The sequence below is a fragment of the Phaseolus vulgaris genome, chromosome 4 (genome assembly GCF_051622355.1).
Source record: "Phaseolus vulgaris cultivar YP4 chromosome 4, ASM5162235v1, whole genome shotgun sequence".
In the NCBI taxonomy this organism is placed as follows: domain Eukaryota; kingdom Viridiplantae; phylum Streptophyta; class Magnoliopsida; order Fabales; family Fabaceae; genus Phaseolus; species Phaseolus vulgaris.
Genome location: NC_143501.1, coordinates 49,334,485 through 49,359,711, shown reverse-complemented (window position 1 = coordinate 49,359,711; position 25,227 = coordinate 49,334,485). Strand labels below are relative to the sequence as shown.

The following is a 25,227-nucleotide window of genomic DNA, read 5'->3' as shown; positions in this document are numbered from 1 at the left end:
AATTTATGATTTTTTAGTTGAAAAAAAGAAAAGACTCATTTGTTATAATTTTTTAATATGATAATTTATTTTTAATAAATAATAATTTTAAAAATAATCCTTAAATTTACAAATTTTAAGATCTATTTTGTTTTTTTTATATATATTTCATCTCTCAACTACTAAATTTGAGTTTGATGTTTATATCACATTAATTTTATAAAAATTAAAAAAATGTGAAATAAATTAATTAGATTAGTGGTACATTTCTTCTCTAGATTATTCATGTGTCACACATTTTACCATTCAATTTTTTTTTCAGGCATTTTACAATTGTAATTGCCATTTAAGTTTGTTGCAATTCTGATTTTGATTTCATGCGCAGCTTTTTAAAAAAAAAAAAAAGTTTAATTATTATTTTTGTCTGTGTTGTGATATTATTTTAAATTATAAAATCTAAAATACAATTAAATTTTTTTAAGTTTAATTATTATTGTTGGTCCATTAATATGTATTTTTGTGTGTGTTGTAATATTACTTTGAATTATAAAATCTAAAATATAAAAAAAAAATTAGACAATTCAAAAATTTATTTCATATTACATAATTTAAAATATATTTTAAGATTTAAAGATGTATTTAATATTATTTAGTAAATATGTTTATAAAGTATACCATTTATAAATATATTTCAAATTATATAATTGACAATATAATTTGATGATGGCATAATTTTAAAATGTATTTCAAAATGTACTATATAAATTATAAATAATTTAAACTTTTCTAATGGAGATACGAAAAACTTAATAAAATATAATTGATAATTTTTTATTTAGATATTTTTTTATAAACTCATGAATTGATTGTTGTCATTATTTAAATATGTTGTGACATTAAGATAAAATATATGATTGATATTATTTGGATTTATTGTAATTATTCTAGAGATAAAAGATATGATTGATATTTTTTAAATTATTCTAAAGATAAGATATATAAATGTTATTATTTAAATTTGTAATATTTTGACGAAAATGATTGATGAGAGAAGATAAGTAAAAAAAAACTATATAAATAGAGGAAATGACATCATCTTTAATACTACTTCCAAACTTCCACTACTTCAATTTACAATACGGTCATAAATGTTTAAACATGCATTGGTAGTATGATGTAGTGCTAAACGACACGAGGATCTAATTCATCCCTAAAAATAGATTAATGGATTAAATATGTGTTTTATCATTGTACTTTTACTCAAAATTTGTTTTCATCTCTAGTTCAAACTTTAGACCTCCTAAATACTTGTAATAAGAAAACTATTGAGATTGGTTATTGTCAGTTTTTTTTATACGTGACAAATAAATTTTCATTGTAGATTACGATGTTAAATCATTTCCTACATACTCATTGCTAATGTGGATGTTATTATAATATAGTTCATGTTGAAAATAAATTTGTTTATTATGTCCAAAAACATTAATAAAATACTAATTTCAATAGTTTTCTTACTACAAGTACTTCGAATATCTAAAATTTAAACTAAAGATAACAAAAACTTATTTTGTGTTATATGGACGAAAAAACACATTTAACACTAAATTAATCAATATTAAATTAAGTATATATTTAATAATATTTATTATCCATTTATACAAGTATGATTAGGAGCCTAAGACAAAAAAAAAAAACTAGTACATAACCTACATAATAAGATTTGGTTTTGTTTACTATTAATTACTGAGTTTTTTTTTTTAAAGAAAGAGGAGTTGTATGTAAGGTAGATGGAAGAAAGAATAATTTGAAACTGGGAAGTTTGTTATGGTAAAATTTAAAATGGTCATTGCTATTTTTTACCCTTTCTTTATTTCTTTTATCTCTTTTACTCAATTATAACAATGGTTTATTATTCTTCTTTTTTATTTCTCTAACTTTGTATCCTAACCATTTCACTATATAAAGTTAAAATATATTTTATCATTATGCTTTTATATTTTTACTAATTTTACCATTAAAGTTATAAATTTTACATATTTTATCCTTTCATCCATTAAACTTTAATTATTAAATTAAAATTATGATGATAATATGATTTATGTGAGGTGAATTTCCAATACAATATATTTTAAATTATACATTTTACTACTTTAACTTTGATATTTTCAAAAATTTTAATAATTGACCTCTCAGTTTTGAAGTAACAACTGTGGGCATGATAGGAAAAAACGTATACATAAACAACACACATAATTATGAATTAACTGTAACAAATAAACAACACATGATTTAACGTGCTTCAGTCGTCAACTGCAATCTACATCCACACGGACAACTATTAGGTTTTATTTCTTTTCTGGTGCGTACAAAATTACAAGCACTCTTATTAAAATAATAAATAAGACAATGATTAAACTCACTCACTAAATATAGTGTCTAGTCAGCCCAACCCAATTAGTCATAGCTTCATACCCAACAATCTTTCACTTGAAGTCATGGAACAATGTTCACTTGCGCTTCAACTATTTACATGTACTACTTTTGTAATTTGTCAACGGAACTCAATGTTCCACCTCTGCGAAACCCTAGCTCTGGAACGCTACTGCAACTCCAAATTTCATGTCTCGTCGATTAATTTCTGTTGATCGAATCTAGTGTGTAAACGAACAAGGTATGATATCACTCGATGAGAAAAAACACACGCGAAAGCAACACATAATCACGGATCAACGACATAAAATAAACAACACAGGTTTAACGTGGTTTGGTCGCCAACTGCAACCTACATTCACACAGACAACTATTAGGTTTTATTTCTTTCTCTATTACGTACAAAATTACAAACACAATGATCTTTTTAATTAGAAATAGGCGTTCTCCTGGAATCTTCATATGTTCTTCGCTCTCTATCATTATCACGGTCATACGAATCCTTTCTCCCTTACTCCCTTACGCACTCTTCCGCTACCACTTCTTGAATCATCACTGGAATGCCTTTTGTCACTATTGTGATCCATTTCTGAGAAGAAGAACAAATTCTGCTTGCTTGGCTGCAAGATCACTTCAAGGTTGCTAATGGCGCAAGAAATTTTCATTCCAATGAACACTTATATTTATAGACGATTTGATGGATTTCAGCCTTCCATTTCTAATTAATTTATGGTTATGCGATTCTGTTTTGATTTCATGTGCGACTTTTTCAAATCATATATTTTTTTTTTGTTGTGATATTATTTTGAATTATAAAATCTAAAATATAATCAAATTCTTTTAAGTTTAATTATTATTGTTAGGCCCATTAATATGTATTTTTTTTGTATGTTGTAATATTACTTTGAATTATAAAATCCAAAATATATACAAATTAATTTAAATTAGACAATTCAAAATTTATTTAATATTATATAATTTAAAATATATTTTAAGATTTAAAGATGTATTTGATATTATTTAATAAATATGTTTATAAAGTATACCATTTATAAATATATTTCAAATTTATAAATATATTTCAAATTATATAATTCACAATATAATTTTAGATGACACAATTTGAAAATGTATTTCAAAATGTACTAAATAAATTAAAATAATTTAAACTTTTCTAATAGTAATAGAAAAATTATTATTTTTTAGTTATATGGAGATAAGAAAAAACTGATGAAATATAATGTGTAAACGAACCAAGATCTGATGTCAAAATGCACGCGGAAGCAACACATAATTACAGATCAACTGCATAAAATAAACAACACAGGATTTAACGTGGTTCGGCGCCAACTGCAACCTACATTCACACGGACAACTATTAGGTTTTATTTCTTTCCCTAAATTACAAACACAATGATCTTTTTAAATAAAAATAATAAAGAGGACACAATGATTAAACTCACCCACTAAACATGGTGTCTAATCAGCTTAACCCAGCAGGGCATAGAGACAAAGTAGAGAGAGAAGAAAGGGCCATAACGTTAGGAAAGAGTAATGAGGGAGTGGTGGAGAAGTTGTAGGCCTTTCAAAAGGTGAAGGTGTCCAACTAAGGGAAGCTGGAGGTGTAGGACGCAGGTGCATAAACAGTCCTAGCACCAACAAACCGATTGCAATTTCGAGCATATTTATGCTTCTGTCAGATCTTCCTCTTTGCCACTCACCTCTACTCGTATTTAAAAATTATATATTTTCAAAACTACTTTTTAAATTATTATAATTAAGAATAAAACTTAAAACTCTAATTCAATCAAAATAATTAAGAATAACATATCTAACTTATTCAACCTCAGTCTAATTAAGCTGATTCACTACGGTCCATGTTTAGCTGATTCGGTCTGTGCGAAGGTCAAGTCGAGTCGATCTAGTTTCAAGTCGAATCGAGACGATACAAGTCTAGGTCGAGCCGAGTCAACCTAATTACAAGTTAACCTGAATCGACCTAAGTTCAGGTTAAGTCAGCTCAGACCAATATCAAGCTGAATCGACCCAATTCCATGTTTTGCCAAATTTACCCAAACCGAATCGAGTCTGTTCGAGTTCAAGTTGATTTGATTCGACCCGAACTCACGTGAAATCTCCTTTCATATTAGTTCTAAGCAAATGTTCTATTTTCAATTCATTTTTAAGTATGATTCCGATATAAACCGAAAATTTCAGAGTTATCATTTTTCATACTATATTTCTGGAACAAAAATATTAGAAAAATATAAAAATTAATGAAAAAATATTTTCTGTTTTATTCAATCTGTCTTTCATCTATAGTATTATAACAGTACAGAACCGTACAAATTCTATTTCTAACATAAACATCTGTAATTAAGACTAATTATAGACCCATTAATAGTAATTATATTCCTATAATTAAGTCTAATTATAGACTCATTAATAGTGATTATATTCCTGTAATTAAGTCTAATAATGATTTTGTCCGGTAATATCCCCTCAAGTTGGAGCATGTAAGTCTTGAATGCCCAACTTGACCAAGATGGCTCCAAACTTTTTAGCACCGAGAGCTTTGGTGAAAAGGTCAGCTAGTTGTGTATGTGTGGGCACATAGGATGGAAGAAGGCGCTTGTGAATGATTTCATCTCGAACAAGGTGGCAGTCAACTTCAATGTGTTTGGTGCGTTCGTGGAAGACCGGGTTTTTAACAATGTGAAGTGCTGCTTGACTATCACAATAAAGACGAATTGGGTCAGGATGAGGAACATGTAGAGAAGCGATAATGTCTTTAATCCACTTTAATTCTCGGGTGGTCTTAGCCATTGATCGATATTCAGCCTCAGCAGAGGAGGCAGAAACCGTTTGTTGTTTCTGGGTTTTCCAAGAGATTGGGGAAGTGCCGAGTTGAATAAACCATCCGGTGAGAGATTTCCGTGTCAGTGGACAACTTGCCCAATCAGAATCACACCACCCAAAGAGTTGTAAGTTGTTCTCTCGAGGTAGGAGTATTCCTTGTCCAGGATGCCCCTTTAAATATCGAACAACACGAAGAGCAGCTTGCCAATGCTCGTGGATTTTGCATAAATTGAGATAAAGCTTGGACACTGTAGGCAAGGTCAGGTCGAGTGAAACACAGATAAATTAACCTCCCAACAAGTCTACGATAAGTAGCCGGGTCAGAAAGAAAAGAACCAGTAGCGGAGCTCAATTTGTGATTTTCTTCACATGGTGTAGTGGCGGGCTTCGCACCCAACAATCCGACTTCAGTAATGATATCTAAGGCAAATTTCCTCTGACAAAGGAAGATTTCGTTGGGGGAGCGAGCAACTTCAACCCCCAGGAAGTACTTGAGGCGGCCTAAATCTTTCATATGAAAGCATTGATTTAAGTAGCCTTTAAAACATTGGATGGCAGTACCATTATTCCCTGCAATCACAAGATCATCAACGTAGACTAGCACAACCAACTGTATGTCATTATTATTGAGAGTAAACAGGGAATGATCCTTCGGGGATTGTTGGAAGCCGTAACGAGTGAGAGAAGAAGATAGTTTAGCAAACCAACACCTGGGGGTCTGTCGGAGGCCATATAGAGACTTTTGAAGCTTGCACACTGCCCCTGGTTGAGATTCTTGGAAGCCAGGAGGGAGTTTCATATAAACCTCATCATCAAGATCACCATGGAGAAACGCATTGTGAACGTCCATATGATGAAGCTCCCAATCTTTTGCGGCTGCTACTGCTAGAGTTGTGCGAATGGTTACCGTCTTTACGACAGGAGAAAACGTCTCGTTGTAATCCAAACCCTCCACTTGATGATTGCCAAGAATTACCAATCGAGCCTTGAATCTTTCAATTGTTCCATCCGAGTTGTATTTGATTTTGTAGATCCATTTACACCCAAGTGCCTTCTTTCCAGGAGGGAGAGCGGTGAGTTTCCAGGTGTCATTGAGTTCGAGAGCATGAATCTCCTGTGCCATAGCATCACGCCACCGGGGTTCTCGGACCGCTTGAGAAAAGAACAGGGGGTTCCTGCTCGGTGTGTAAAGAGGCAAGAAAACTTTTATGATGTTTAGAAAAGGAATCACAATTCACAAAATCATGTATAGGATACGAAACACCTGAGGATTCTGTTGAAGGAGGTGACGGAACAGAGGGGCTTGACGGTATCGTGGTGGCTGCGAAAAAATCGCGTAATCGTACGGAAGGCAGCTTCGCGCGATGCCCTCGCCCAAGGGGAACCGCGGCCGTCAGCGGTAGTGAAGAAACCGACGGCGCCGTCTCCGTCGGACGCGGCAGTGGATCCGCGGGTAGCGTCGAGGCTTCTATACACGGATCGGAGTCGTTGATAGTGTGGTCGAAGTCATCTGTGAGGGTAGCATCCTCCTTGGCTGGGATGGGAGATGCAATGGGTTGGTTGACATGCATTCATCTAGGTTTGAGGAGGCAACTTCATGAAGAAAATGTGGGTCCGTTCCAGTTTCTAAAGAGTTGGCAATAATTGGGTTTTGCAATGGTGGTGCAGTGTCCATCTTTTTGGCTTCAAAATATGGAAATTTATTTTCGAAAAAATGTACATCACGAGAGACAAAGAAAGTTTCTATTTCCAAATCAAATAATTTCCATCCTTTTTGGCCATATGGATACCCGACAAACACACATTTTCGGCTACGACTATCAAATTTATCCCGCTGTCTATTTTGATTATGAGCATAACATAATGAACCAAATACTCGTAAGTGCGCGTAACTGGGTACACATCCATGGATCACTTCATAAGAGGTTTTTCCTTTTAGAATGGAGGATGGTGTGAGATTGATTAAGTAGCCTGCAGTCAAAACGAATTCCCCCCAAAATTTAATGGGAAGATTGCCTTGAAACCGTAATGACCAAGCAACATTCAGAATATGCCGATGCTTGCGTTCGACGCGTCCATTTTGTTGCGGGGTCCCGACACAGGAAGTTTGGTGAAGGATACCTTGTTGAATGAAATATTGTTTTAGACACGTGAATTCGGTTCCATTGTCAGAGCGAACCATTTTAACACATTTGTTGTATTGTCTCTCAACGAGTGTGAATTTTTTTTTCAAAGTCACTGATACCTCTGTTTTTTCTTTTAACAAATAGATCCAAACTGCCCGTGAACAATCATCCACAATTGTCAAAAAATATGAAGCACCACAGGATGAAGGAGTTTTATAAGGACCCCATAAGTCACAATGAATTAAATCAAAAATATTCAAAGCTTGATGCGCACTTAAGAAAAACTTATCTCTCGTTTGTTTCGATTCTTCACAAACTTCACAAACTTTATTCAACTCATCATGAGTACATTTCCCACTTATATCAGGAAGCATTTGCACAATCTTAAATGACGGATGTCCTAATCTTTGGTGCCAAAGTGCTAGTTGATTTTCCATCTTGACTTGACATGCTTGAGTCTTCCGTACCCCACGATACCAATAAAGCCCATCTTTCCGTTCACCTGCTCCAATCAGCGTCCTCGAAGTGCAGTCCTGTATAATACACAATTTATCAGTGAATGTTACAACACAATTTTCTTCATCCGTCAATTGAGGTACTGAAAGTAAATTGCATTTTAATTTGGGAACATAAAGGACATTTTTCAATTCAAGTCCTTCTTCAAGAGTCACTGTTCCCTGTTCGCAAGCTAAAACACGTTCACCATCGGGTAACCCTACGGGGTACCCTTGTATAGTTTCCTTTTCACTCAAATTTTCCAGTGACCCGGTCATATGGTTTGATGCCCCACTGTCAATAATCCACAAATCCCAAATGCTCTTACCAGTCATTTTCTGTTATTCATTTGATTTTTGTTTGCTGATCATATGAACCAGTACCTTCCATTGTTCATTGGTCAGACCTGCCATCTCAAGTTTCTTGTCGTCATTGTTGGCTTGATTGTTGCTTCCACTAGCGCGTGCCACATTTGCACGTGTCGGGTTACCTTTGTTTCGCATCCCTTGGCGTTCCCTTTCCATTTGCCTTCACTTTTTGGTCTGTCACCCCACCATTCGGGATATCCGATCAATTGGAAGCATCCCTTCATGTCGTGACCATTTTTACCGCAATGACTGCACGTCATTAATTTTTCTACCATATCTCCACGCCCTTTTTCTTTGTAGTTGGCCTACATCGCGAGACCCACGACCAACCCCCTTTCTTCCGTTGATTTGGCCATCATTCTCACTCTTTCTTCTTGTACCAACATAGCATATACTCGGTTCAGAGACGGCAATGGGTCTGAGGCCAGAATGTTTGATCTTACTGTCCCGTAGCTTGCGTCATCCAACCCCATAAGGAGTTGATGAACCTTCTCCTCCCTTTGTTTTTCCAACTGAGCACCAATCCCACACTTGCATCCACCACACGTACAAGATGGAATTTTGTCACTGTTAGCAAGCTCATCCCAAAGGACCTTCAATTTTCCAAAGTAAGTTGCCACCACCATTCCCTCCTGCTTGCATCTTGACAAGTCCGACCTTAGTTGTTGAATTCTAGGTCCATTCACGACCGAGAATCTTTCTTTAATGTCTTCCCACGAGTTATGTGCAGTCTCAGCATATGCTACTGTGGATCGTAAGCTTGGTTCAATGGTGTTTAGAATCCAATAGACAATCATGGACTGCACGGTCCACCAATCTTCAAGGTCGGGTGCCTCATCCTCTGGTTGGATATGTGTTCCATCAATGAAGCCCCATTTTCTTCGGGCACGAAGCGAGATTTTACTGCTCTTGCCCATTCGTCGTAATTTTCTCCGCGCAATTGGACTTGCGTGATTATGTTTCCGAGATTGTCACTCGCGTTGAGATCATATGGCGAGTAGGTCTTCTTAGCACCTCCTCCTTCGTGCTTTGCTTTGTTGGCATTATTCTGTTGTGCACCGTTGCCTTTGCTTTGTGTTTGTCGGGTATCAGAGTTTTGTGCTCTGATACCATGAAAGAATATTTTCTGTTTTATTCAATCTGTCTTTCATCTATAGCAATTATACATATATATAACCATAGCATTAGAACCGTACAGATCCGTACATATTCTTTTTCTAACATAACATATGTAATTAAGACTAATTATAGACCCATTAATAGTAATTATATTCCTATAATTAAGACTAATTATAGACCCTGATTATATTCCTATAATTAAGTCTAATTATAGACTCATTAATAGTGATTATATTCCTGTAATTAAGTCTAATTAAGTCTAATAATTATTTTGTCCGGTAACTTTTTTGAATTTATCAGAGTTCGATATTTAGTAGTTAAAAATTTTATAATTTACTCGTCGATATACAAGTTAAACATATTACACAATTCTTTTACAACTAATGCATTGCATTATAAATATTGTTAACAGGTCTAATTGTAATAGAATGAGAGGTTAAAGATTCAAGAAAATAGCACATTCGTCTTCTGCTACTTCATTTGACTATAAGTCACTCTATTTATAACTAGCAAAAACACATTATTTTTATTATTTACATATACAGTTATCTTTAAAGTTAAAAATTAAATATAAAATATATTACTTTTATATTTATATTGTTATTATAAATTTATAATTCATTCTAATAAATACAAATACATATTAAAAAATATAAAAAAAATTTATGACTGCACTGCTTAGTCAACTTAATATTTAAATATATTTAAAATTTATGTCTTAATTTATAATATTGATTGGTTTATTATGATAAATAAATTTATCATATAATAATTATACTTGTTTAGGGAAATTTAACTTTGTATATGATAACTCTATATTATGATTGGTTTATTATCAAATCGATAATTTATGATTTTTTAGTTAAAGGAAAAGAAAAAACTCAATTTTTTATAATTTTTTAATAGGATAATTTATTTTTAATAAATAATAACTTTAAAATTTAAAACATAATCATTAAATTTACAAATTTTAAGATCTTTTTTGTTTTTCTCTTTTTATATATTTCCATCTCTCAACAACTAAAATTTGAGTTTGATGTGTATATCACATTAATTTTATAAAAATTAAACAAAAATTAAATGTGAAGTAAATTAATTAGATTAGTTGTACATTTCTTCTCTAGATGATCATGTGTCACAAATTTTACCATTTAATTTTTTTCAGGCATTTTACAATTATAATTACGATTTAAGTTTGGTGCGATTTTGTCTTGATTTCATGTGTGCGGATTTTTCAAATCAATTTTTTTTAGTTTAATTATTATTGTTAGGTCCATCAATATGTATTTATTTTTACGTATTTGTGATATTATTTTGAATTATAAAATCTAAAATATTTTTTTTTTAAAGTTTAATTATTATTGTTAGGCCCATTAATATGTATTTATTTTGTGTGTGTTGTAATATTACTTTGAATTATAAAATTCAAAATATATAAAAAATATTTTAAATTAGACAATTCAAAAAATTATTTAATATTACATAATTTGAAATATATTTTAAGATTTAAAGATGTATTTGAAATTATTTAATAAATATGTTTATAAAGTATACCATTTATAAATATATTTCAAATTATATAATTGAGAATATAATTTTAGATGGCACAATTTGAAAATGTACTATTAAATTATAAATAATTAAACTTTTCTAATAGTAATAAAAAAATCATTCTCTTTTAGTTATATGGAGATAGGAAAAAACTAATGAAATATAATTGATATCTTTTTTTATTTAAATGATTTTTATTTCTTATAAAGTCATAAATTAATGGTTGTTATTATTTAAATATGTTGTGACATTATTCTAAAGATAAAATATATGATTGATATTATTTAGATTTATTGTGATATTATTCTAGAAATAAAAAATATGATTGGTATTATTTAAATTATTCTGAAAATAAAATATATAATTATTATTATTTAAATCTGTAATATTATTCTGATGAAAAAGATAAATGAGAGGAGATAAGTAAAAAATAACTATATAAATAGAGGATGAGCCCCGCAACGACATTATCTTGAAGACCACCTCCAAACTTAGATGACACAATTTAAAAATGTAATACATAAATTATAAATAATTTGAACTTTTCTAATAGTAGTAAAAAATGTACTTATCTTTAATAAAATGTTGATTGATAAAGATTTTTTATTCAAATCATTTTTATTTCTTATAAACTCATAAACTGATGCATGAAAATAGAAAATATAATTGTTATTATTTAAATATATTATGACATTATTCTGAAGATAAAATATATGATTTTTATTATTTAAATTTGTTGTGACATTAGCCGGGAAATAAAAGATATGATTGATATTATTTAAATTTCTTGTGATATTATCCTGATTATAAAAAATATTATTGTTATTATTTAAATTTTCTAAAGATAAGATGGGAAGATGCATCCACCTTGCAACAAGATGGAGACGACCATGCCTCGTCTGGACTATTCAAAATTTCAATATATTAAGAACATAATTTTTATATTTTAATTTTAATGTATAATTTTTATCTCAATTTGTATCTAATAAAACTAAGAAAATAAAATAACAACTTTCATTTATTTTTAATAAACATGTGATAGACATGAAATGTCTTTGACTACACTACAAATAGATGAATTATAGGAATTTAAATAAAATTACAAATATAATAGTTAATTACACTTGGCAAAAAATAATTATGACCATGTTAATAATATGTTGATATAAATAAATTTTAAAAAAATAAAAATAAAAATAATATATATATATATATATATATATATATATATCAAAACACTACACGTTACACGTGTAACAAAATTAAAATCAAACTTACTTAATTATAAATGCTGCAACTACTATCACCAGAAAATATATCCAACTACAAGAATAAGAATAGAATAAACTGACAAAAAAAATTTATAAACACAATTATGAAAATTAAATACAATGATCAATTTGTAAAAAAAATTACACAGATAAACAATTATTCATTGTACAAATTACTAAAGAAAACTTAAGAACAACAACGTTTAAGTAAGTCTAAGAGATTCAACATTCAAACTCAATGAACACAACTCAACACCACTAGTTGAATAACGACACCCAATATCCAATGAGAGCCAAGAATCTGAAACAAGGTAAAAAAAATTATAAGTTCTTCAAACTGCATAAAAAAATAACAAAGCTACCAAATTGATTCTCCATGCAATTCAACCAGTTACGAAACCGATTCTCACCCCATATACAAAACTAAAATCGATTATGCCTTCACTAATATGTTAATGAAAATCAATTTCAACACCTCACAAAAGAAGTTAATCAATTTTGGTAAGCACATGAAAATCGATTGAGAGCACCAACAAAGACAAAATTGAATATGTCTTACTATACAACAACCACCAGAATTTTCATTACCAACACATAAACAAAATCGATTCTTCCTTAAGTAAAGCGTCTACCAAACTCAATTTTCCTCAACAAGAAACTATTACAAAATCAATTTTCTTTCTCTACACATTGCATGCAAAATAAATTTCACCTTTGTAATGTTTTCCATAAATGCTTTCTCTTCCTCAACCACAAAAAGAACTTCAAGAAATTCTTCAATCTCTCTAGACAAGGGAACAAGGGAAACCTCACAGGAACAAGAGCTTTCACAACACCTCAATATGCACACAACACCTCAAATGAAAACATACAAAGCATGCACGGGCCTTGAAGCTTTTGAAGAAAACAAATTAAAAAATAATCAAAGATTATTCTACATCATTGATTCCTCATGTAATGGCTCAGTGTCTCTGAGGTTGAGACTAAGCATCATGCACAATTTGGTAGGGTTGAGGGGTATCCAATTTTTTTTTTAAGTTTATCACAAATATCATCGCAAATCACCACATGAGAGTAGAACAAAAAATCATCTCTACTCGCTCGTCTGTTTGCACACTCGTCTTCAAATCACTTGATCCAAATAAAGAAGACACTCGCTCGTCAATCCACATATACAACGAATAAGTAGAACCAAAATATTAGCACTGTAGTTAACAACTTTAAACCCTACACATTATTTTTTGAACATTTGTAGTTATCAATGAAAGTTTTTTTTCTAAAAAGTTCTTTAATATATAAATTCAGATAAAAATAAATTTAAAAATAAAATTCAAAGAAATTTGTATAATAAAATATTAGTACAAATATTTTATATTTTAATTAATCTTTAAATAATTATTAATTAAATATTTTGTTCACCAATAATTATATTTTGATTATTTATTTTTTTAAATACGAAAATAAAATTTATTAATAATGATTAACGAATATATGTGAGTTGGGTTCTATAATAGTATTTTTTTTTCATTAACAAATAAATAATTAAAATAAGAGTACCCGTTATTTTACCTAAAACTAATCGCGATTACAACTATTTTTTTTTTCATCTTGATCACAACCTTACTTACTACTATAAAATAGATGACACTGTTGAAAGAAACTTATAAATGTAATAAATAACTATAACTATTTATATCATTACATAAAGAAACATATTATTTAGTATTTTTTATATTATTTTTAATTATATATTTTAATAAATAAAAAATTACTTATTTATTTAAGAGAATAAATGATTTGAATAATTTTTCTTATTTTAAAATTACTAAATAGTTTTTAATTTTTTTTAAATAACGGTTATTAATTTTTAATATTATTTTTACAAATTATATATATATTTAAAATAATTATATATATTGAATATAATAAAAATATAAGCGTATTTATTTTTCCCAGAAATTTATTAAAAAGGATTAATACTCTGAAATCATATAAATATAAATTAATTTATCTCACAGATTCAGTTGAGTAAGTTTCACTTTCCCACAACATTTTTCAATCCTCAAAAATTCAAAACAAAATAGAAATTCTGCATTTTCATCATTTAAAAAAAAAAGAGAAGAAAAAGCTTCTCTGCTATGCTGTTCAAATTAAATTCAAATTATAGAGGAGAATTTCTCCATAATCACGCGCCACCGAAACGACGACAGTAGAATGCGTTAGTGGTGAGAATTGATTCATCAGATTCCGAAGAAGGTAACGACGTTTTTGTTTTTTGTTGGTTCCTTTGTTTTCATGAAGAGATTTGAAATTTGTTGCACTCAATTCTGATTTTCGTTCATTAGATCTGATCTGAAATCGTGTGTGTTTCAGAGAAGAATGAGCGAGAAAGAGGCTATGGCGGAAGTGAAGGAGTGGCTTGCGAAGACGTTCGAAGGCGCTGGGAAATCCGTTCCGGAATTTGAATACACACCACGCAGCGTCTCGCATTTGCACCATCTCATCACTCTTTCCAAAGCCAAAGACGAGGCCGCGCGCCTCGTAGCTCGCGATTTCCGCCTCAAGGCCTCCGAGTACCGATCCCAAGGTCAGTCACTCTTAGCGAGGATTTCTCATGTTTTCTGTAGCTAAAATGGCGGTGGTTTTCAATTGTGGAAAATTACGTACTGCTGCAATTGGACTGGCTAAAGTGTGATGCCGTGGCCGCGGATTGTGGAAAATTATGGTGATGATGATGATTTGGTTCTAGTTAGGGTTATGGCTAGGGTTCCTCATTTTTTTCCAATGAGCAAAATGATCGTGATTAATGAAGTTGCCGGCAAATTTGGCTGCTATGGTGGTTACGCGTTGGGATTTAAAACCTTGCAGTTGCGAGGATTCCGGAGATTTTGAAGAGCGTGGGTTTGTCGCTGGAGAGCTTGCCCTCCAATGTCGGCACAAGTTTTCTTGGGAATGTGGTTACAGTTTGGTTAAGATTGCAGACTGACGATCATTGATCTGAAGTTATTGAGACTGAGAAATCATGATCTGTATGTTTAGTTTTAGAATTTAATTCAGTCAACTATCTAACATAGATATATAAATAAAGAGAAAGTTTAAATGTGAACATTTGTGTTGAGCACCTTTTCTTTAATATTCTGATATCACGCAGACATTTTGTTATTACACAACACAATTTTTGTTTTTCAAAATTTTAAAAAATTTCTGATAGAAATTAAAATGTTGTTACGTCAACAAATAGATTTTTCAATTACCTTGTTAGCTCTTGATTGTTTTAAATAATTCACACTGATTGAAACAGATAGTATCAGTCCTACTAAGTGTTGTTTTAAAATAAAATAAACAGTAGACGATATATCTTTCTAGTTAAATGATCATGTCAAGATTGATCTTAAGACTTGAGATTAATATCATTTGAGCATAGACATTGCTTGATAACGATGCCGTTTTAGTTGGATTTCAAATTATGTTTTGTAATACACCAAAAAATGAAATTTCTGTTTAGATGTTGTTGGTATTGGTTTTGGTCTCGACATCATAATTTGGTAAAGCTCACAAAAACTTATTGAGGCAGTTACGAAGCATGGAATTAGTTATATGAATCTAACTAAAATTTGTAGATTTAAGCCTTGGCAAACATTTAAGCAAAGTCAACTTTTAAATGCTTTGGTGATGATGATTCTTTGCAGCTGCGAGGATTAGGGAGATTTTGGAGAATGTGGGCCTAGCGCAGGAGAGCCTGCCCTCCAATGTGGTTACATCGGCACAAGTTCTAGCAAATGTGGCCAACTTGTTGAATATAAGAGACACTGAAATGAGTAGGTGGGTTTTGTTTGGTTTCTCCATTATTGCTTTGTTTGTATCAATATTTGAAGTTTGAATTCACCCTGGAATCTGTGTTTAGCTTTCTTGTAGCTATGGGTGATATTTCCCTAAGGAAGACTGGAGTGGAGGAAAAAAGGGCTGAAGTTAACAAGGAATCCAAGCTTCTACTTGATTACACTAGAAAGGCAATAGCCAGGCTAACATATTTAAAAAGGTACATTTTCAAATGAGTCAAACAGAGTTTTAAATTGCAATAGTCAATATTACAGAAGATTGTAGGTATGTAAATGCAGGTGCGTTGTTGTGGAAGCCTCCAAAATTGCAATGTTTCAGACTGCAATTTAAAACTAGGGAATGGAGGGCTTTTATGTATTCATGGTGTGTTTTACCTTTGCAAGTTTTGGTTGCGTTAGGGCTGATGTTGTTAACAATCGGGACCTAATGTGGTCGATGCAACTACTAGAATTGAAATGTTGTTGCATTGTGATATCACCCTAGATAGTATATTCAGCCTTTTGGCATTACACTCTTTTGTTATCAGTTTTTTTGATAAGTTTACAAGAATCAATTTTTATGCAGAACACTTGCTCAATTAGAGGATGAGGTAGCTCCATGTGAGGCTCAGATGGAGAGTTGGGCAACAAATTTACAAGTAATGGCTGCAAAAGAAAGACAGTACGTGCAACAATGTGCCAACTACAAGGTATGTTGTCTCTTTTTCTTGTGGGTGGATAGAGGCTTCAGAAATTAGTCCTTTGAGGTATAATATATGGTTGGAATGTATATGATATTGGATGTGTATTTAACTTTAGGGCACGGGAGATAAAGATAGAGAAAACAAAAGGATGTGAATGTGAACAATCAGAAAAATTAGTAGATAACTTTAGTCATTGAGGAAAAAAAGAATTATCCCATACGCATTAAAGCCTTTTATATGCATTAATGTTTATGATATTGCTCCTTAGTTTGTGGTTTATCAGTTTGTGTTCTTTTGATCGATTTTATTTCTTCTTATGTTTATGGTTTGTTATCCGTATACCTTTTTGTTAATTTACTGTGCAGTTTCTTTAGTTCTCTTTTTTGTATACAAGATCTTGATAATTGGCTTACTCTACATGATGTTATTATAGTCACCGTGTTCTTGTCATCATGGTGGTTTTTTGGCTTACTTCCATGCCCCTGCTACCATTAATAAATAACGTTGAATTGTTGTACTCTACTCTGTATGATACTGTCATGTTTTTTTATACTTCGGAATCTTGTCTTTTAGATGCTGAATAACATTTGGTGCAGGCGGTGCTGAATCATGCAGGTTATACCCCCGAGGTTAGCCACAGGGTTTTGGTTGAAATGGATGAGCATAGAAAGGAGCTAGAGAAGAAAACTAAGCCCATCCTTGATACTCTGAGGAGTTACCAAGATTTGCCTCCGGTATTCATGATTTACATGCTTTCTGTTTGTTATATTTCTTGACTGTATTAAAACTATGTTGTGTTTATTCGTATATTTCTGTTGGTTGGGATTGTTCAGGACAAAGCTTTAGCTGCCTTAGCAATTGAGGATAAGAAAATGCAGTATGCTGATGCTGAGAAGTATCTTGAAGATGTTTTGCAGTCAGCTCTTGCCAGTTCTGAGTGACTTAGTACTATAATTTTTAAAGCCTCTTTCTTTGTAAATTTGTTTCAAGATTCTGATTTTTGACCTCACTAAAGATATATATGGACAAGTGTCACTTAAGTAGGCTTTCACATGATGGAATCAGGTTAGGTAGAGTTGAATTTTAAATTGCATATCATGCAGCCATAATCCGATTCACTGGAAAAATTGTTGCATGCAATCCTTTCACATTTTATCCTAAAATCAAAAAAATTAATGGTGAGGATCATCACAATTGGAAGAGTAGTTTGAAATAGTTGAGAGAGAAATTTGGTTAACATATATTTTTGGTCTTTCTTCTTGTAGAACCAAACCAAAACCAAATACTAAGGAGGGATCCAAATTATGTTTTGCAAAAAAAATTCTACTTAGTTGCAAGAACAGTGTGTAAAAAATATATTCAAAAAATATAAAAAACTGTCTAATTGAAAGAATAGAAATAGTGAGAATTTCACTGTCTAAACTTTATATTTCAATTTAGAATATTTGGGGAAAAACATTTAACCTTCCTAAACTTGACACCTTTTATAAATAGAAATTTCAAATTTTAGTTTAGTTTTGATTAATCCACAAACTTTATCCTATTTACAAATAGACATCTTCAATTTTAATTTTTGTTTTAATTGATCTTTTAATTTTATCTTTTTTTTAATAGACACCTAGAACATTAACTTTATTATAATTATTTCTTAAGAAAAAAGAAATTGTTTTTCTATCTTTGTGTTAAATGACTTTCATTAAATTATTACTATTATTAATATCATTGTTATTAGTATGAAAATAATTATTTACTATTATTATTTAACTCTTAAGTTATTAGAAAAAAGTATTTATAAAGATTTAATAAGTTTTATAAATAATTGTAATAAAATTGAAATTTTAGGTGGTAATTAAAAAGAATATAAAGATTAAGAATTAATTGGAACAAGGTTAAAATTTAATATATATATAATCTGAAATACATTTATGAATTTATGAATTATATACATATATATATATATTTTTAAAAATTTTGTACTGTACAATTTAAAATATATTTTTAAATTATGTAATTTATAAATAAATTTCAAATTTAATAATTTACGATATATTTTCAGATTTTTGGATTGCGTGATTCAAAATATATTATAAATTGTATAATTCCTAAAAAATTTATTTATACAATATGAAATATATTTTTGAATTCCAAATTACATCCTTTAAAATAGATTTTCGAATTATATAATTTAAAATATTTTTAACCCATGATAATTTGGTCTTTTCCTACCCCTATAACTATGAAGGTGTAGGAAGAAAAGTATGGAGGTGGAAAAGAAACGCCCCATATTTAAAAGCAAATTCTTGCATGAGCCTGGTCCAAATTACGGGCTTAGAAAATTTGCTAAACAAATATATAATTTACAATAAAATCATCAAAGTAATTAAAATCTTAAGGTTTTACATTAAAATTATTTAACACTAACTAACTATTTAGGAAAATGATTACCCTTAAAGTTGTATATAAATTTTTTGTAATGGATTTAAAAAAAAATATGTATAATAAAAGGTAAATTTGTAGTTAAATGATATGAAAAATAGTAAAATAATAATATTGAGAATTATAACGTGCTTGTATAAAAAATTGGGAAATTGGAGTTGTGAAGGTATGATTACCCAATTATTTATACTAACTTCTTAATGAATTGGTTCGGATCTAATCATCAAAAAATCAAAATTTCAATACACCACTCAACTAAACCCATATTTTTTTTTAATGGATAATAATATAGGATTATTCATATATGATAAATGCTTAGTTGTAATACCTTTTCATTTATCTGGGTATTGTTTTTTTTTTTTAATCTTAACTTGTTTCTTTTATCTTCATGCATCATCATTATCTTCAAAAGTAGCTTCAGTTCAAGATTACAACCAACCACAACATCAAGTTGCATGTCTATAATTCCATTTCTTTTCCACATTTTTCAATAGCTTGATATTAGTATGGAAGGTGAAAGAAAGCATTATAGAATAATCCATTATACTATTCTTAAAAAATGTTATTCATAGCAAAATTATGCAACTTTCTGCAGCCAAGGGATTCAACTCTTCTTTCTTGTATCAATTCAATGAGTCTCTATATACAAGGTGAAGATGCTGATATTAATGGCTGTATACATGGTCTCAAAATATGTAATCATAAATTTACAATTACCTCTTCAATCAATCCACCTAAAACTAGGTTCTCTACTTCAATGACAACTTGCTCAGCTTCATCTGCAGAAAATCCATGCCTCCAACCCCAGTTCCATATTCCATTTATCAGTCCATTGTTTCCCTTTATATCTCTCTCCATCATTGCATATATGTTATCTGAAGCTAGTTTTTCACTGTAAGATGTTAGATGCTCAATGGCATTACAGACTTCATCAACCAACCTACCTAAAGAAGTGTGCAATCTTGGATTCCCAGCACAAGTTAACAATAAAGGGTTAACTGCTTGTGATCCCTGAAGGCTTTTAAGCTCAGTGACTTCATTTGCACAGTCCAAATAGAGTGTGAGATTGGCTATTTCCTTAGTTTCACTTTTTGGTAGGAGCTTGGGACAGTCAGCATCAAGATTGAGGAGCTTCTCTGCATGCTCAATAAATGATTGACTTGTTAGAAGCAAATATTTAAGCTCAGAACTCTCTTTGTCAGGCTTGCAATAGGTTTCACTGATATTGATACTGTCATGAGCTTTCTCAGCAAGAATGGCATCATTTTCACGTTCAGACTTGAGCATAAAATAATCATCACTAGAAGAACTCTGGTTTTGCTCACAAACTTCTGTAATAAAAGAAAAAGAATATGCCTGCCATGTCAAGACTCATGAAGAAAACTATGGTTTATAAGAGCTTAATTTCCATGCACTATAAATAAAATCACTGGTGGATCTTTTAAGGTAACTATCAGTGCACATGCTAACCTCTCACAATGTAATTGTTAGCATGTGGCACAAGTGAAGATAACTTGAGAGAAATTTACCTCTAATCTTATTTGCAGATGCATATACTTCTTCATGCTCCATCTCAAGATGATGTGTTATTGTAGTTATTATTCTAATCTCAGGGCAATCATCTTTATGAGAAACAGCCACACTAATTGCTTCTTCTTGGCCTAATTGTTCATCCTGTTCAGAAAAACAATGAATTAAAATTCAGATTAAAGGCCTTGCTTCACTCATGGATTACTAACCCAAACTCAAATTTCTAAGAGATGATACACAATAATGTTACATTTGCTAGAGACAAAAAGATGAGGGCAAAAGTAAACTTACAACTGGTTTAGCTGCTTCAGGCTCAGCAACAGCAGGCCTTTGCTTCTTCATCTGTTTCTTTTTCTGTTCCTTGGAATAACTAATCTTTTGGCTCTTTGGTTTTGAGATGGTATTTGAATTTGAAACAGTGCTCTTTCTGCTGGGAATCTCATTCTTTTCAATTCGGGAGCCACTTTGTGGCTTCCTAATCTTGGTACTTGTAGAGCTGATTTCTGCTTGATCTTCTTGGGATTTTGTCACAACTTTGGTTTTGGAAACCTCAACTACTGGGACAAGAGTTTTTTGTTGATGTTTGGATTTTGAAACCTCCTTTTCTGACATCTTTCTACTTGGGGCAATGGTCTTTACCTTAGATTTTCTATCAACAGTTTCATTTACATGTGATTTGTGACTGACATGACTAGGCAGTTTTACCTTACCTTCAAGGGCCTTCTCGTTTCCAAGAGGCTTGATTTCTTTTTCCTTCAACTCCACAAGCTCTCTGAGGAGTTTAGTTCTTTCCTCTTTGGCAAGCCTTCTGGATACATGTTCTTCCATTCTTTTCCCCACGGTTGAGTCTTCCTTGGGTTGGAACACTTTGGAAGTGCCAACTTTTGCTTTTAGATTTCTAAGGGATAACTTTTCTGAAGGAACAACATGCTGGTAACTGTTTACACATTCCTGGTATGGAGTACATCGAGGTTTCATAAGTACAATAGGGGGTAAATCACCACAATGTTTGTAGTGCGGATCAATGGAATGATGGACCTGAACATTAGGCTCTCTCACAGGACTCTTCTTCAAAAGTCCATTGAAATGAGTAGTCTCAAGGATTTCCTTCAAGGTCATCTTACGTTCTAGATTAACCTTCTCAACATTTTTTCTCAGTTTAGGCATATCTATGTCAAATACATGTCTCTTCTGATTCAGAATCTTTGGACTCTCCAACTGTTTCTGCATAACAGCTGGAAATGATCTTGAAGGTGCTTCTTCTAAACCCATCAGCTTGGCAACCAGATTGGATCGTCTTTCCCTCCTTGAAGTTGTTGGTGAGAAAGAAGAATCAGAAAGCTTATCATTCCAAGCCACAGAAGATTGGCTTGAGTTTGTGGAGTGGAATGTGGATGCTGAATCCAACCCTTCAGTGGTAGTGAACAAATTTTGGCTAATCAGGCTCTCCTTGATCACTTTCTTAAGCTCCTCAGTGCAACTACTTGAAGAACCATCAGCTGAAGGCCAATGTCTTTGGAATCCCATTGGATAACTTTGTTCACCAAAATGATCACAATGTGCAGTTCCATCCATCGGCATTTCATCAAATCTCCCTCTTTCAGGTTTCCCATTTTGTCTTCTCTTCAAGCTAGCCATGTGTTGTGAAGCTTCTTGCACCTTGCGCAGCATTAGTAGAGATTCTTGCAGGTCAAGAGCCCCTTTTAGCAAATCTTTTGCTATATCTTCAGAACTTCCATCATACCTAAGACCCCTAGACCATGAATCAATCATGTTGTTCAACCTTTGAGCCCCTCTAGATACCTCCATGAGCTGCAAGGATGATGGATCAAAACACCTTTCTGCGGATCCTTTTGAAACCTTCTCCTCTTTGTCTTGTTTGTTAGCCAATGATGTCTCAGCCGGCCTCCTAGTTTTTGTCTTGTCCTTCATTTTCTGTGAACTGGTCCTGTATTTCCTTATAGCCCCACACTCAACTACCCCTTTTGGATCATCACATGTCATGAATGGTCTATACATGACTGAGTCTTGAGGGGATATTCTGTCACAGAAATTTCATCAACAAACTGGGTGTCTAGTAATATTTTAACAACCAAAATAAACAACAATTGTTATTAAAATCTCAGAATACTTACATGGTCTTGTCCTCTTGGATCTCAGTTTGTCTACATGAGACAAAAATGAGGCTTGTTTTTTTTCCAACTGAAACATGTGCAATTAATTAATTAGTCCTCATCGAAACAACAATTCTAGCAAAAATGAGGAGGTAGATCAACATAGAAACAAACAAAAAAGGTCTCGATCATTAGCACACTTGAACCATGAAAATGAAACTGTTTGCATATGTTTCAAATTGGACTCTTGAAGCAAGCACAGAAAGAGAGTTGGAGATCTGTGTGTAATTCTCCACTGAAATCAGAAAGGACCCAACTTGGAAATGATTCCAAAAACTCCAACTTTAATCACACATCATCATAGTATCCACGAATCCATTGGCAAGCTAAAACATTTTTGCAATTCACACTCCATTTTTTCGTTCCCAGATTAATATAAAAAAACAAACATTTTTCTTTTGTTTCTCCTCAGAGTTGATGATGGAACCAAATATTCAACATTCTCAGAAACTCACAACAAAGAAGCTAAAACGCCAACCCTTTAATCCAAAAAGAAGTAAGAATTCACGGTTACATGCAACACTTACAACTTACCCTTGATTTTCCTTCAACTGTTCATCACAATCAGCAGCACCTATCCAAACCCAGATGAGAAACTCATGAAAAAAAAATAAGAAAAAAAAGTTGCATTTATGGTGAGGAGGAGCCAGGAAGGTTTAGAGAAGCTTCGTCCAAGGGAGCGAGGTGCAAGCAAGAGACTCAGATCCACATGGGAGGAACAAGACAGTCAAATGGTTGCATTGACTTTGTGATTGGATGAATGAAGGGTAGATACTAGCAACAAACAACCTTGAGCTTTCAAAAAACACCACACAGTGAGTGTTTTGCTTAGCATTGTTTAAAGGGATTTGTTTAGAGACAAGAAAATCACTGAAAGATCATGGATGTGAAAAATGGCAGCAAATGGCTTTGGTGGTACACATTGGTTGCAGAGTGCCAAAGAAGCAAAGCAAAGCCTGTTTCAAAAGCACACGGGTCAGACAATCAGAGTGGAAAAATGGCTCCACGCAAACCAGTTGATCAAAACAAAAATTTTGGTACTTCTTTTCTTCTAAAGTTATTATGTCATTATTATTTTTTAAAACATATTACCATAAAAAGGTAGTTTTCATGAGACCCTTTTGAAAATCAATAAACCAATGAGAAAATAGTTCATGTCATCGTAAAGTAACTATTACAAATTTATTAACTTTATATAAAGTTACAATTTTTACAAACACCATCTTCTTATAATACTAAATTATTGGTTTAAGTAATATAAAACTCTAATTTTGTTAATTATAGTGAACATGGTCATTGAGCTTCTTCAACATATTGTAAATTATCCATATCAGAAAAAAGTTAAACCTGTGTAGTGATATCAGTTAAACTCTATAATAAATAGTGCAGTTAGAAACCTGGTCTTTACGGCACTCTACTGTTATGAAGACAGAGATTGGTGAGCTTGGCCATTTGATTAAGGTTAAATTCGTTATTTGCTGTCATACATAAATCATTGCCTCTATCATATAATATCTAGCAATGCCACCATATGATCTTATGTTTAATATTTGTTTATAATGTTTTGTCACATTGCTTGAGAAAAAAAGTGTCTTAAAACAGTGCAGGTGCAGATAATTGATGCAAACAGACAATAAAAAAACTAGGAATTCAGCAATGCAGACAACCTAATAAATCATCACTAGTTCTGCTAAGTTTTGTTTGTGTCGGTATGGAAAAACAAATTCATGTAAAGTTATAGTAAAATCATTTTTCCTAATCCTAGAATACCCCTTAATGAGATTTTAATATGAATCTCTGAAAACACTAAAGTTTATTTAAAAAGTTAACTTCTTTCAACCAATACCACTTCTTTGCATACACAGAAAATCATAAATGTGAGTTGAAATATTAATATATATGTTGTCCCAATATTAAATTTTGAAAGATAATCAAATCCTCCCAAACAGGTTCTAAAAAATTATGAAATGTCTTTAGAGAAGGAAACAAAGTTGCTGATTTTCTTGCAGAAACATGGTCTTCAATCCAGATAGGTGATAATTAATTGAGTTTTATCAAGTTTTAGTCCCTTTGCATCACTGAAAAAAAGTCCTTCTTCATTATAATATTTTCATTATTAATTTAATTACAATTATTGTTATTAAAATTTGAGTCACTGGTTACATATATGAGTGTGATAAACACAATTAGTGTTGAATGAATAAATAAATAAATATAATAATAAAAGCATTTGAAGTCAAATGTTTACTTATAATGAAATATTAATTACTAAAGTTCCACTTGTCCCTACACTCCAACTAAAGTCTAAATTGGCCGGCATATAACTCAATCTTCAAACCAAATTCTCAATATTTAATGTTCATAATT

At 31.6% G+C, this 25,227-nt stretch overlaps 3 protein-coding genes across 3 annotated transcripts; 1 reads left to right on the top strand and 2 right to left on the bottom strand.

Moving 5' to 3' along the window:
* Window positions 1-8,138: 8,138 nt before the first annotated feature.
* LOC137838912 (uncharacterized) lies at window positions 8,139-9,174 on the bottom strand. Its single transcript, XM_068648121.2, has 2 exons — window positions 8,638-9,174; window positions 8,139-8,183 (listed from the first exon to the last, which is right to left on the bottom strand). The coding sequence occupies exons 1-2, from the start codon at window positions 9,172-9,174 to the stop codon at window positions 8,139-8,141; spliced, it is 582 nt and encodes a 193-aa protein (XP_068504222.2).
* Window positions 9,175-14,219: 5,045 nt separating this feature from the next.
* AUG1 (HAUS augmin-like complex subunit) lies at window positions 14,220-17,769 on the top strand. Its single transcript, XM_068647315.2, has 7 exons — window positions 14,220-14,454; window positions 14,572-14,785; window positions 15,888-16,020; window positions 16,103-16,237; window positions 16,603-16,726; window positions 17,317-17,454; window positions 17,554-17,769. The coding sequence occupies exons 2-7, from the start codon at window positions 14,578-14,580 to the stop codon at window positions 17,659-17,661; spliced, it is 846 nt and encodes a 281-aa protein (XP_068503416.1). The 5' UTR covers window positions 14,220-14,454; window positions 14,572-14,577; the 3' UTR covers window positions 17,662-17,769.
* Window positions 17,770-19,690: 1,921 nt separating this feature from the next.
* On the bottom strand, window positions 19,691-24,140 carry LOC137838086 (uncharacterized). The gene is made up of 5 exons (XM_068647312.2): window positions 23,395-24,140; window positions 22,822-22,888; window positions 20,978-22,727; window positions 20,686-20,830; window positions 19,691-20,487 (listed from the first exon to the last, which is right to left on the bottom strand). Exons 3-5 carry the CDS (start codon window positions 22,703-22,705, stop codon window positions 19,856-19,858), a joined length of 2,505 nt encoding a protein of 834 aa, XP_068503413.1. The 5' UTR covers window positions 22,706-22,727; window positions 22,822-22,888; window positions 23,395-24,140; the 3' UTR covers window positions 19,691-19,855.
* Window positions 24,141-25,227: the final 1,087 nt, after the last annotated feature.